The sequence below is a fragment of the Lygodium microphyllum genome, chromosome 24 (assembly GCF_053477565.2).
Source record: "Lygodium microphyllum isolate KBCC chromosome 24, Lygodium_microphyllum_v1.1.10, whole genome shotgun sequence".
NCBI lineage: Eukaryota > Viridiplantae > Streptophyta > Polypodiopsida > Schizaeales > Lygodiaceae > Lygodium > Lygodium microphyllum.
The window spans coordinates 60148180-60162086 of record NC_141158.1 but is presented as its reverse complement, the minus strand read 5'-3'; the positions used below and the strand labels follow the sequence as shown (position 1 = coordinate 60162086).

Here is a 13907-nt window from a genome sequence, read left to right as displayed (position 1 = left end):
AGCCACTTTGAGGCGAACATGGAAGGGCCAAGCCTGTGACTTCCAATACAGAAACTTAGCCGCCAGTTTCTGTGAAATCCACTCTAGTAGCTGCTTTGGCGGAACATCAACACCCAAAGGGTACCCAAGATGCCTAACAATGGAACCACGGGGAACAACCATTCCCTGCCAGTCCAATGACTGCAAATCCGACTCCATGCAGCTGAGAATGGCTAATTTCAAAGCATTGATACTCTCTCTCTCTCTCTATGTTCAATTCATCTAAGCCCCTGCATTCGCTTCCACAATGATGCACTCTTGCAGCCCATTTCCAGCCTCTCTTCTCCTTTCCTGACACACTCCACTTGCTGAATTCTCTAGGGAAAACGTCCCAATACAACATTTGTAAGAAAAGCCACACTAACGATCTAGAAGATTCAACTATACAACTACTCCCATGATGCAAAAAGGAGTGGATCCCAATGACTAGAAAGGCCTCTCACCTCCTGTGTATATCATATAAGTCACCTTGGAATCTTCCCCATCTACATCTAAGGGTGTCTATGATCTCTGATATGTTGCTACTCAATAGACCCACTGCATCACTTTGTAAAGATGTAGCAAGGAATCAACCTTAAAGTAGGTTATGATCTTCAAAGTTTTGATGGAGGACTGATCACACAATTAGTAAATATGGCTCTATAAGAAGTATTGTCTCAAATTCATAGGTGAGTTGAAAGGGAGCGATTTGAGTTTATGTTTTATTAGATAGTGATATGTCCATAAAGCTCAAAAATACTTGTCTATTTCCCACACACATCCAAAATGAGTATAAAGCCTTCCAAACACACTTTCAACATATTGAAACTTAAAAGCATTTCTCTATAGAAAAAAGAAACCAAATTCAAGGGTTTATTATGTGTAGCACTCATTAGGTCTTGTAGAGAAGACCAATTGTATTTTATTTTAACCTTCAGTAACATGATAGTATCATAGTAGGAAATCCAAAAGGCTAGAAATATGCTCCCATAAATGAAATGTCCTACAATCCACCCATATCTTATTAGCACTTAAGTAATCCAAAAATGCAGCTTCTTTTCCTCTACCTGGTCCAACACATTTAACAATGACATGAACATAATTGTGATGTCCCAAAGTCGCCTCAAGTCCACCAAATCTCATGCAAGCCAGTTATCTGCTAGTATAACCCAACTAACTTCTACATAATGTGAACTTAACGAGTTGCAATAATTCTCATGTCTTCTAACAAATTGCTCTCAAGTGAAGCAAGACAAGTCTACAATATATCAAATTAAATTTGAAAAAATGCCTCATCAAACTACTTGGCAACCATAACATAGCAATTCTTGAGACTTACCAATTGTATGCAATCGGCATGTCCACTAGCCAAGGCCCTCTATGACCAGGCCAAAGTCAATCTCGCTGCAAGATTATAGTTCAGGGCCGATCGAGAGGAACTGAAGCACATGGACCCTCTTCCATGCCAAAAAGGAACAAGCACACAACTATCCAATCCAAGCATTTAGTATTTTGCCATTGCAATCTCCAACTTCCTCAGAGGACTGCTCTGTCCCCTAAGCCTTTACGGGTAAATTAATATGAATAGCATCATGTATTAATTAAGTTTTTAACCTTAACAAGTGCCATTCCTTGAAAGTGGATTGTAAATTGTGACTTGTGCACAGAGAAAGGCTAGAGCCATTATAGTGAGAGCCACAAGTAGTCATGCATCATAGGCAAAGTCAAAGCCCGAGTCTGAGGTTGAGGCTACTTCATTATCTTCTCAATCAAGGTCCTTAGAGTCAAACAAGGAGATGGTGTGCACAGATCCTCAAAGTTCAAATGAGTCATGTGACGTGACTTGTGATACTCAAGAGTTAGTTTAGCATTGAAAGCTGCAATTGCCAATTGTTCATTCGATATTGATACTTATTACTCAGTAGTTACTAGAGTCTACTACCCAATGCAGTGCTCACTAGACTTTGGAGTTTGGATAGATTATTCACATGACATAGTTAGATGTATCATTGTATCTTAATATTACTTATTATGCATCTTGGTTCCACTCTTTTTTATATCAATCTTCAGATTATAGATATTTCATGAGTCATAGAAAATACATTTTATTCTCTTAAGTTTTGAAAACTAAGTCTTCACTATGTTAAGCTATCTTAAGTTTTAACCATTGCGTCTTGACTCTTCACTCATGAATCGTGACACATGTAATCATGATTTCAATTGTATGATATGAAGACTCAAAGTTTTGAATGAAATTTGGGTTCATGTTGTTATAGACATTGGTATATTTATATACCCACGTAATACCATATTTATTTTAGTGTACAATCCGAAACGTCATTTTTCAATTTCCAAAATTTCATCGAAACTCTGATTTTTCACATTTTTGTTTCCCCCATTTCCAAAACTCCCCCATACTATATTAAGCAAGTATATTATCTTTACAAACTCAACAACATCCAAGAAATTTCTACCTTCTATCCTTAAATAGATAGTGGGAATCACTTTACTATACACAATTTCAAGAGGTATTTGCCTCTATAGATAGAAGCACAATGATGTCATAGGCATACTCAATAGAAGGTAGATACCAAGATAACAGGTAATGAGCAATAATATTTTAGCATGTCGAGCATAGTGGAATTCGCAATCTCAATGTGCCGAACGCTTTTAAGATGATAAGCCAAAAATAACTTCAATCGTGTGTCAGCATTGTCAATTAGATCGCTCCTGAGGGCAACCCATGGTGTTTAAATCCATACACAATGAACCATCATACCTTGTGATCAACCTTCACAATTTCATTTCTTGATAAAAAGGAGTCATTTTGCTTAATCTTCCCACAATAATTCAAATAGTGTCATCTCCCCATGGTATTTCCATTATGAAATATACAATTAGCTCTTGATATAGTTGTGAAGGTATGGATACAACAATCTTGATGTCCTATGTGACATACTTTGCTAATTGACAAGACGAACATCATTTCTCAAAGGCTTCAAAGTCACCTCTTAGAGTAGGCCAAAATAAATACATCTCAAAAAACACTAAAAAATATGCTAGGTACTTTCTCCATACCTTTTGGCCTAAGATCATTTACAACACACAACCATGAAAGATGGATACTTTGTACTAAATAAATCGTTCTAAGATTATTTGCAATGCACGCTTATTTTTGTCATAAAAGCATCTATCTTTCACAATATAGTAAGAAACATGTCATCAAGCTACAAACACATATACACATATAGAAAGTGCTGATTAGAATAATGCTTCTTAGGCAATTCTAATCATTTGTTATTGGCAGCAAACCATAAGCTTCCTCTCCAGCTCCTAGTTTTCACCCATAACATGTAGACAATTAGCTGGTAGCCAAACTCTCACTTACGAGCTGTTCTTTATTCCCGCATGCTATGGGCTTTGCCAACAGCTCCAAAGTTTCAGGCATATATTGACCTTCCTCGTGTGTCAAGTGATTGAGCAGTCTCTAAATGATGAAGAGTGCATATGACTAATTTTTTGAGGATGGTTTTACCACCCTGAAAGAGGGCAAAGTTCTTATTTGTGCATTATCATATTGCCCTCCTCATTCTAGGGGAAGTTTTTTTGTATGATATGACTGCTTGGAACTTACTGTCAAGCAGCTCCTAGACATTGTAAAACTCCAGAAGAGATGACTCTGTTGAGTAAAGCAAGCTTTTGAGTAACCTTTTACTTTTTAATTCTTGCTGATATGTGCAACATCTTGTAGCATTTTAGCTTTTTTAATTCATGGTGGGCTTTCACCACTTTTCACACTTCTATGTGTATATCTGTATCACGCTCAATATATTCGACATGGCATAGCAATGTGCAAGCACTAATTCAGAGATCAGATCCAAAGCTGACTAGAGTAGTCCCATCGCTCAACTTGAAAAGTAATATAATGAGAAATTCCTTTCAACTTTGCTTCAAGAAATTATTCTGAGCCAACCTGTCTAGATGAACTCCTTTGGGTAGGACCTTTGAAGAAATCTGCTGATTTGATTTTCATAGGCCAATTAAGGCGAAAGCAGTCCACATTCCTGTCACAGGAATTGTTAAACACTGAGTTATCATCATCTTGGCCAAACAAAGTCGTTACAAAAAGCAGAAGTTGTGCAATTCAGCACAAACCAGAAGTATTCATTCAAGTCATCATAATTTCGCCAAGCTGAATGGCGTGCCATACCATTCTTGTTACAACTAACTTCCTGCAAAACATACCAAACTTATAAGTCATCTTCATTTGCATACTAATAAATCAGAAGGTCCAAAAAGAAGAAACATACCTCAGCGATCACATTGTAAATCGGTGTCACTACGTTCACAAGAAAAGAGTATTCACCCTCGTTCCCTACCCCATAAGCAGGTTCAACATTCTCACCTGTTACAGGACTCACAACACCTGTAACCATTCCTCGGAGTTCCCAAGCCATCTAGTACATGCATGTATGTTACACTCAGTAAACATTGCACTTGCCTTAAGTATGAAGCACAAGACTTGATCAGTGTAATGATGCTTTTTATCGAATACCTACATGATGAAAGATATAGCAGAGACTCTCAGGCATGAATCTCAGGTTTGCAGCCTCTCCCCAAATCAGCAAATACAGACCTATGTATAAGATCTTGTGCTGCTGCTTATCTTGTTGGGTAGAAGGAGTACTGTGCTTACAAAAAAGCAGCAACCATTACTATAAGGCAGACTGTAGCAGAGATTACTATTAGAACCCTGCAGACTAACATCTAAAACAGAGCCGTAAACCAAAACTGCAGTAATGCAACTCCAGAGAATAGAAACAAAAAGAGGTAGCTTTGATAGCTTCGATTATGTATGAAAATAAATATACACATATACCTGAAATTGTCAGAGCGTCCTAAGAATTTGCACCATTGTTTGTAGCTCTTGAATAGCTTATTCATAACATGCATTAATGCTGCCTCATTCAACTGGAATTTCAATGCTACTAGTCAGTAGAAACTGTGAATTCAGATCCCAATGACTTGCCAAGAATACTACTGGTCAACAGAGCAGTAAAATCAAAGACCAATGCCCGTTCTAAAATGACCGGACAAACACAATACCATTTTACTTGAATCTGCTGCTGATGAACCCATCCGTTTGTGGACATTTGCAAGTAGTAAGATCAAATTTTCTCGCTGATTTGCAACATTGGCTTTCTGAAACCAGCAGATTCATAAATTGAGATGTGTATTTGATTATTTATGGACAGCATCAAATTTTTTGATTAAGATTTACCTGAAATCCAAACTTTATCTGTAGCCAATCAAGCAGATCAAACTCTGACTTATCTTCTTCTTTAAATGGTAGCCCACGAGTGTTCCGCAAGGCCATAACAGCCAGATTAATCTGAAACAAACAGAAATCTCTCTCTCTCTCTCTCTCTCTCTCTCTCTCTCTCTCTCTCTCTCTCTCTCTCTCTCATGGGTAATTTCTATTATATCAAATCACAGAATATGTACAAAAGTCAGAGGGCATGAAAGATACAAAAAGTCACGGTAAAGAAGCAGAAGATATTGCTGTATGCCAAGGAGCTAAATCCTCCCTAGGGAGAAAATCAACATGCTGCACAAGATCTAACTGCCAATGTAGAAGACCTTCATATGTAGCTGCACGGGGTAGGATATTTGGCCCGAGCAAAAACCCAATCAAAAGGGCATAGTGACAGACTAACAACAGCTTGCCAAAAATCTGCCAGAAGAGCCCATATTTCCCTAGCCAAAGGGCAGGAAGTATATCTATGAAGCAAAGATTCCACGCTGGTTGGATAAAAAAAGCAGATGGCATTTGAGATTCCACGCTTAGAAAGGGCCGAAGCAAGGGGAAGCCCACCAATGATCACTCTCCAAAGAAAGACCTTGCAATTGAACGGGGTCTTGTTCAACCATCCTTCCATCAATATCATTTTCCACCAAGCCTTGGATTTATGCATGCCCCATGTCGCATTGGCTTTAGTAACCAGCCAATGCTTGTCCTTAATCAAGAGATAATACACCTAGTTTGCTGAGACCTTTGAAGACAAAGATGCCTAACAAGATCCCAATCTTGCCAAGGGCAATCAGAGTCAAGTGCAGGAAAAGGCTGCATAGGCTGCATATGCTGCAGCAACCTTTCAATCCGACCCCATGAGTTGCAGTATCCACGAGGAATCCGGAAAAGTCTCCTAGCTATACAGACAAACATCAGCCTCCCATGGCTCATCAAAGTGGCATCTCCAATAGAAGACAACCCCAAACATGCCATACAATTGAACTTGGGTCTGTCCTCCTATTTCGCGTCCCAAGAGAGCAACCGCGACACTGCCAACAATTCCAACTCAAAGAAACTTGCCTCCATACGATCCTCTACAAGATGCCAATAGGCCTTCTGAAGAACAAGCCTCCAAGGAGAAACCAAATGATTCACCAAAATGGAGGGGTATTTAAGAACGAGCCACCATGATGCATGTATGCTGGTGTTACCATGTACTTTACCTTGGTCTTCCAAAAAAAGCGGACTATAATGACCCAAGGATGATGATCAATACACATTGTTCTAAAGAGTGACCAATTAAGGGCCACCATATGGGTCTATACATCCAAAATCACCGCACCGCCCATGTTTTTCAGAGTCCAAACATGGCTCCAAGAAATCCAAGAGATATCTACATGAAAGGAGTCCTTTTTCCACGACATAAAACGGATATGTTTGGTAAGAGCATTCAAAGAAGCAATGTTCCAAGGCAAATGGTAAAAAGTAGGTAAGTGTGGGTAGCATGATGGCCTAGGCTACTTTGAGGCGTACACGAAAGGACCACACTTGTGTTTTCCAATAGATAAATTTTGCCTCCATCATCGAGGAGATCCAGTCCATCAAGTATTTTGACTAAACATCAACACCCAAAGGACATCTGGAGTGCCTAACAACATTCCCACGGGGATAATTTTGCAACATTATCATGGAGACAAAAAGCATGCCCAAACAATGTCCAAATATCCAATGCCTTACGAGGATTGTCTTTCTCTACATGCAAGATCATGAAGGTGTTGTCTGCTAGCAACTATGCAACAAAATGCCGTCCAAAAGGAAAAGATAAACCTGCCAACTACTTGGTGCTCACCATTTGGAATAACATGATGAGCATCCGATGTGTTACTAAGGCCAAAAACAAAGAGCTCAATGGACAGCCCTGTTGAACCAAGCATGCAAGGGGAAAGGGGTCAATAACACCACCATTTAACATAATCCCAGAAAAAGAACCAGCACTGATGGTGTACATCAATTGAGACATACATTGCCCAAAACCCATAATATGCATCAATTCTACAAGAAAGGACCAATCTGAATAATCAAAAGCTTTCTCCAAATCCAACTACACTAATACCACTCCTGGTTAGAGTACTTGGCATGGTCCATTCCCATCTACACATTCAGCACATTATGCAAAATGTTTCTACCCTTAATGAAGCCATGCTAATTGGGGTGCACAATGGCAAGGAGATGCCTATGGAGGAGGTTAGCCAGCACTTTAAAGAAAATTTTATACATCGAGCCCATTAAGGAGATGGGTCTCCAATGTTTCAATGTTGATGGAGATGGCACTTTCAAGATCAATTTAATAACTCCCTCCTTCCATGATGCTGGCATAGCTCCCATTTTCCACACCTCCTAACACATCACAACCAAAGGTTTCACCAGATGAGTGGCATAGGTCTCAAAAGATTCATAAGTGAGATTACCCCAACTGAGGCTTTTATCCATGGGTAAGTGCAATAAGACATCCATGACCTCATCCTCATGAATGTCATTTTCCAGCACAAACTATATGTCAAATGGAACATGGTCCTAAACAAGAGCATAAAAATCCAAACGGACTGTAGAAATATGCTCAAAGGGGTACTCGGCCCAAAAAATAGTCGCAACACATGCAAACAATAGACTCCAAATTTGTAACCATGTGCCCATCCAAATGTTGTAGTCTAACCATATTCTCACAAGCAAGGAAAGGATGCAAACCCGAAAAGATTAATGAGACTGACAGGAGACATCTTACAAATTGACAGTCAAAGATCTAAGTTTAGCCTACTGATAAGATCTTAATTGGAGTTGGATAAGGTTAACCAATCGCATAGTTAATGAGAACAAGAATGTATCATCCAAGGACTCAAAAAGCAATGAATACACCAAGGTTAATAGTTCCTCTGCCACCTATCGACGTTATTTGCAAAGGGATGCATGACGATTGCCATATTATCGAGCAACCCTTTGTACATTACCAATCAATTGCTCAAAGGAGTAAGCTCCTCCTAATGGGAATCAGTTCAAAGGAGTAAGCTCCTCCTACTGGGAATCAGACACAAATCGGTCAAGCAATTGCATCATCTAACCATTGAAAGCAAGATGCTTCAAATAAGACGAATTGAAGCACAATGAAAGCTTGCCTAAATACTACACAAAAGGAACAACCGATTGTGCAAGGATCTCAAACTACACAGGAAAATAGTTCGACAAAGCTTAGCATTGCAAGACTTGCATGTCCAAGTTTTGGCATGAAGGCATCATCATGCATGACGTAGATAAAATCCAATCTAGACCATGTAGTGAAATATTGTGTCGAGTGAAAAGTGAATCCTATATCTGATGGGTAGAGCTAGGACCAAACATCTTGTTTAAGAACATTCAAAGCAAGCTCATGCCAAACAAGACTCTCGAGAGCATCCATCACCGAATGCTCAAAGCTAGACTACAATGCATCAATACACATATTGAAATCTCCCATCAAAAAACCTGGTCTACCAAGTGTCAAACAGGCTATCAGTCTATGACAGCACAAAAACATCCCAATGATTATCATGCAAAATGCACCACATGTCATGCTGCTTATTGCATGAGAAAATGCCATGCACATTCCAAGTGGCAACTTTCTATTTGTTCAAAGAAAAAAGATCAAACACCCAAGGTTGGTTTGCCTCGATTTAACTTTTTCTACTAACAATTCCGGAGATCCCTCATCAAGAAAATCAGCCTACACTATGAATGAGTTCATCCTTTGACTTGCCGATTCTGAGCTAGAGGGATCTTCTCCCGTTTTTGCAACAGACCTTGGATATGTGAGAGTGCACAAAGAAAAGAAACGGAATCATAGAGACAAAAGAATAGAGAGAGACTGCAAGAAAAGAACAATGAAATCTGCACTAAACAAAAAAGAATGTAGATATAAACAGCAAAGTGGAAGGAGACTCATTAGTTCCTACACATAGCCCACAACGTCAATGAGGGCAATAGATCAGGTTGATGATAACGGCAACATCGGAGATAGAGGAGGATGACAGAGTTGGAGTGTGCACCTGCCAGGGAAGAAGGAAGATGAATGAATGATGGGAGAGAAGCAAACTATATATAGCCAAAAATGCCCAAATATGGCCAACCAAAAATAAATGCTGGTTAATGACGAATAAAATGCCAAAAAATAGGGGTGGCCCTAGAAAAATTCCAAATGACAATGACAATGTCTGATAGGTGTAGGCAGACTGTGGAAAGCAGTAATTGCCCCGAGAAAGCACGCAAAATCCCGATTGGAGGAGAAAATGCACTGAAAAGCAATAAACTAAGTGCTCTAGAATGAGCTACCTCCTCTATCAAGACAAGTGACAAACAAGTTAGAGCTCCTAAAGCCCTCATTTGACTCAGACTAAGGATCACAAGTAGGAGATGAGAAGGCATGACAAACATGATTGCTAGCAGGATAACGGCAATCCCATGGCGTAAACACCTTACCTCGTGTGTCAAAAGCAAGTCTTGCCAATAGATCTTTAAAACAATCCGCAGAACCTTTCACTACAAAAGGTATCTAAGGGGTAGAAGATCGTGTCATTATTTGGATGTGCCACAAGGGCCTTATCTTTTTGTTACACATAGATAGGTAGAAAGTCCTAGGCAAGGAGAGGCATAGCAACTAAAAAGTTAGCAGTACTCTTATGGTTGCCCCAACTGCCCACAAGAGAAACAATGGCCAACAACAGTGCCCCATTTCAAACGAAAATGTAATGATGGTATGCCATGGCAATTTAGTCACAACCAGTTAGATCTCTTGCAAGAGGTATCCAAGAGCATACATAACACACTACTGGTTCCAAACATGGGCAACTTTCAAGTTACTTGGCATCTTGCATCAAACTTGAAGACTCTAAAGTGCTTATATAATTGTAACAGAGGCCCAATCACCCTTCCTTGCACGTATTGCATGGAGGATGAAAAAACACTTGATCAAAAGTGGTGGAAGAAGGTGCCTAATCATCACTAGTTTGACAAAGATTTCAAACCAATCTTTGATACACCTCTATCAAATGTACATATATGTACAATGCATGCACTTTGTTGGGTAATTGAGAAGCTTGTCAACCTGTACATTGGATTTCCTTGGAAGATAAGGAACCACATAGAACGAAAGAAGGGGATTGCTGCTCTTGAGATGTTATTAGCAGGCCCTTAAACTCGGAGGCACCAAGATTAAACTAATAGTTGCCATAGTTTCCCTTAGCAAAGGCCAATACACAGCACCACAAAGCTTCCACTTCTACCCACATTGAGCACTCCTATTGAAGCAAGCGATAAAAATCAGCCAACAGTCGCCAAGGCACGGCATGAACAAGGCAGTAATCAAAAAACAAAGGCACTTTGGCTAACAAATTATCACAAAGCATGGCTCACATTAGCATTACTTCACCAAAGCCCCGTGGTTCCACAAAAATCTCTTCTTTATAGCCACCCAATATAAGGGAATTTTACTACTACCGAATCTAAGAAAGCACCGAGATTCAACTTGCAAAGAAAAGGATAACTCCTCTTTCACAGAATGCCGAAAACAAATGCAACACTGTCTTTCTATCCACTGCAGCTTCCAAAACATCATCCTAATACTAAACATGGAGGTCTCACGGTTGTGCTGGACATAATCTCCTGATAGTATATTAGCAAATTCCAACAAGTGTTCCTAGTCTAAATCTTGTGATTTCTCAATGATAGATGTGACCTGTGCGTAGGAGAGCAACTAGTGATCATCTAGCAAAGCTTGGAGATTCCTCAAGGTCTTCCATAAAAGCATCAAAGCATGCTTGTTGCATTTGATTGGTGGTTGTGCTTCAAGACTGAGTTGAACTTTAGAACAAGAGACCTCCATCTCAATACATGGAACATTTCTTCCCTCTCCTTTGCATCCACATCTGGGCCCAAAGTCTCCACCACCTGAATCCGCACCCTATCAACCACGTTGCTCTTCTGTAATTTGTACATTAGACCACTGAGGGCATGCAACACATTGGGCTGTAGGCCCCCAATATACGGTGAAGTTGCAAGGCGAGAGCCCCAAGAAATCTTTTTTTTTCGTAAAAGGTAATTGTATTAATTACGAAAAAAAGTACAAGTTTACATGATTACAAGATACACGATGGTTGTACACCAACGTGAGTCAACTGTCAATACAACACCCGGACAAAGATACACAAGTCATGGCAAAGACACAATGGAGATTGCCATGTGCCAGGGGAGTAAGTCCTCCCGAGGGAGCAAGACAGAGTGCCGAATGAGATCTATCTGCCATAGCAAAAGACCTTTCAGCCCCAAGAAATCTCTCTCTCTCTCTCTCTCTCTCTCTCTCTCTCTCTCTCTTTTTCGTAAAAGGTAATTGTATTAATTACGAAAAAAGGTACAAGATTACATGATTACATGATTACAAGAGACACGAGGGCCCTAGGCCAACGTGTGGGAAATCCCCGTACTAATGCACTAAAAGGGTTACACCAATCATGGCAACGACCCAGAGGCAATTGCCATATGCCAAGGATGCAAATCCTCCCGAGCGAGAGTCGGAGTGTCAAATGAGATCTAGCTGCCAATGCAAGAGCCCTTTAAGCCTGGCAATATGTCTCGGTACATTAGAGGCCGAATCAAAGAGAAAAGCATTGCGCGTGGTCCAAATGTGCTAGCATCCCCAGTATCTGAAAAAGTAAAATAAGATCTGCATATGTAACTGTGGCGGTGTGGGGTACTTTGGGCGCACAAAAACCCAATCGAAAGGAGTTAGTGAGGACCCCACCACCGCGCGCCAGATTTGCGACAAGAGTAACCACATATTCTTGGCGAGCGGGCAAGAAAGAAAATGATATCGGGCCGATTCCGCAGTAGTGGTACAGAAGAAACAATTGCCATTCGAGATTCGACGCTTGGAAAGGGCCGAGGCAAGAGGAAGACCACCAATCATTACCCGCCAAAGAAAGACTTTGCATTTGAAAGGTGCCTTATTCAGCCAACCCTCCATCAACGTCGCCTGCCACCATGACAGCGATTTCCGCAATCCCCAAACAGTATTAGCTTTCACACCCAGCCATTGGTGATCTTGAATGAGAAGATGATACACCTGATTAGTAGAGGCCTTTTCCAGACTCAACCGGCCTGCAAGGTCCCAGTCCTGTCAAGGACGATCCACAGCCAGGGCAGGAAAGGGTTGTCTACCCTGAAGCTCCAACAAAAGCTTTTCCCATAAACCACGGTATCCGCGCGGGATCCTGAAAAGTCTCCTAGCAGTCCGAAACGATGCGAGGACATTGCGAGTGGCAAGGGTAGCATCCGCAATCGAAGTCACACCTAAACGGGCCATGCGGTTAAATCTCGGTCTGAGCTGATGTTTGTCTTCCCATGAAAGTAATCTGGATACTGCCAACAATTCCAGCTGAAAGGAGTTAGTCTACAAGCGGTCCCCTACTGGATGCCAACGGGCCTTTTGGAGCACCACTTTCCAAGAGCCGACCAAGTGTAGTAACAAAGAGGAAGAGGGACTGAAAAATCGAGAGTTAGCATTAAGGACATGCCACCAGGAGGCCTGAAGCCGTGTGTTACCATGGCGTAGCCCGCTGTCCTCAAGAAAATAACGGGCTATGATGGTCCACGGGTGATGATCCACACACATGGCACGAAAAAGAGACCAACGAAGAGCCAGCATATGAGTTTCTGCATCCAAAATAGCGCCACCACCCATGCGTTTAGGGGTGCATGTATGTGACCATGAAATCCATGAAATGCCTGCCTGCAGAGAATCCTTCTTCCATAGCATGAAACGAATGGGATGAGTGAGAGCCTTCAAAGTAGTAGGCGTCCAAGGCAGCAATGGCAGGACATACGTTAGCATTGGTAGCATAATTGTCTGAGCCACTTTGAGGCGCACATGGAATGGCCACGCTTGCGACTTCCAATACATAAACTTCGCCGCCAGTTTTTGTGAAATCCACTCCAGTAGGTCCTTTGGCCGTACATCCTTTCCCAACGGGTATCCAAGATGCCTGACAATGGATCCACGGGAAACCACCTGGCCCTGCCAGCCTAATGACTGTAAATCAAGCTCCGTGCAAATGAGAATGGCCGACTTAAAGGCATTGATGCGAAGACCAAAGGCCTGACCAAAGAGCGTCCAAACATCTAATGCCTTTCGAATGTTGTCCCTGTCTGCCCGCAAAATCATAAAGGTGTCATCAGCCAAAGATTGGCTAATGAAGTGCTGGCCCAAAGAAAGAGACAATCCTGCCAGCTGAGCAGAAGCCGCCATTGAGGATAACATTGAAAGGACCGGGTGAGTCGCCAGGGCAAAGAAGAGAGGACTCAAAGGGCAACCCTATCTGACCGAGCGTGCAAGGACAAATAGCTCTGTAACCCCACCATTGAGCATAACTCTTGAAGAAGCCGTAGCACTAATGGTAAAGATCAATCGGGACATCCGGGTACCAAAGCCCATAGCAAAAACAAGGAAAACAAAAACGACAATGGAAAAAACCAAAGTTTTGATCAAATTTTGAAAACGGAGAAATCACATTTCGGA

At 41.2% G+C, this 13907-nt stretch overlaps 1 protein-coding gene across 6 annotated transcripts in view; it reads right to left on the bottom strand.

Annotated features, from left to right (window-relative positions):
• The window catches only part of LOC148015143 (callose synthase 3-like), a 211187-nt gene that overhangs the window by 160233 nt on the left and 37047 nt on the right, over window positions 1-13907 (bottom strand). For all 6 annotated transcript variants that reach the window (XM_087666094.1, XM_087666091.1, XM_087666089.1 and 3 more), the window contains 7 exons: window positions 5300-5410; window positions 5125-5220; window positions 4898-4989; window positions 4578-4704; window positions 4329-4475; window positions 4174-4250; window positions 3992-4082 (listed from right to left, as the gene is read on the bottom strand). In XM_087666094.1, the coding sequence (XP_087522220.1) occupies window positions 3992-4082; window positions 4174-4250; window positions 4329-4475; window positions 4578-4704; window positions 4898-4989; window positions 5125-5220; window positions 5300-5410 (741 nt within the window). The remainder of the gene's footprint in view (window positions 1-3991; window positions 4083-4173; window positions 4251-4328; window positions 4476-4577; window positions 4705-4897; window positions 4990-5124; window positions 5221-5299; window positions 5411-13907) is intronic.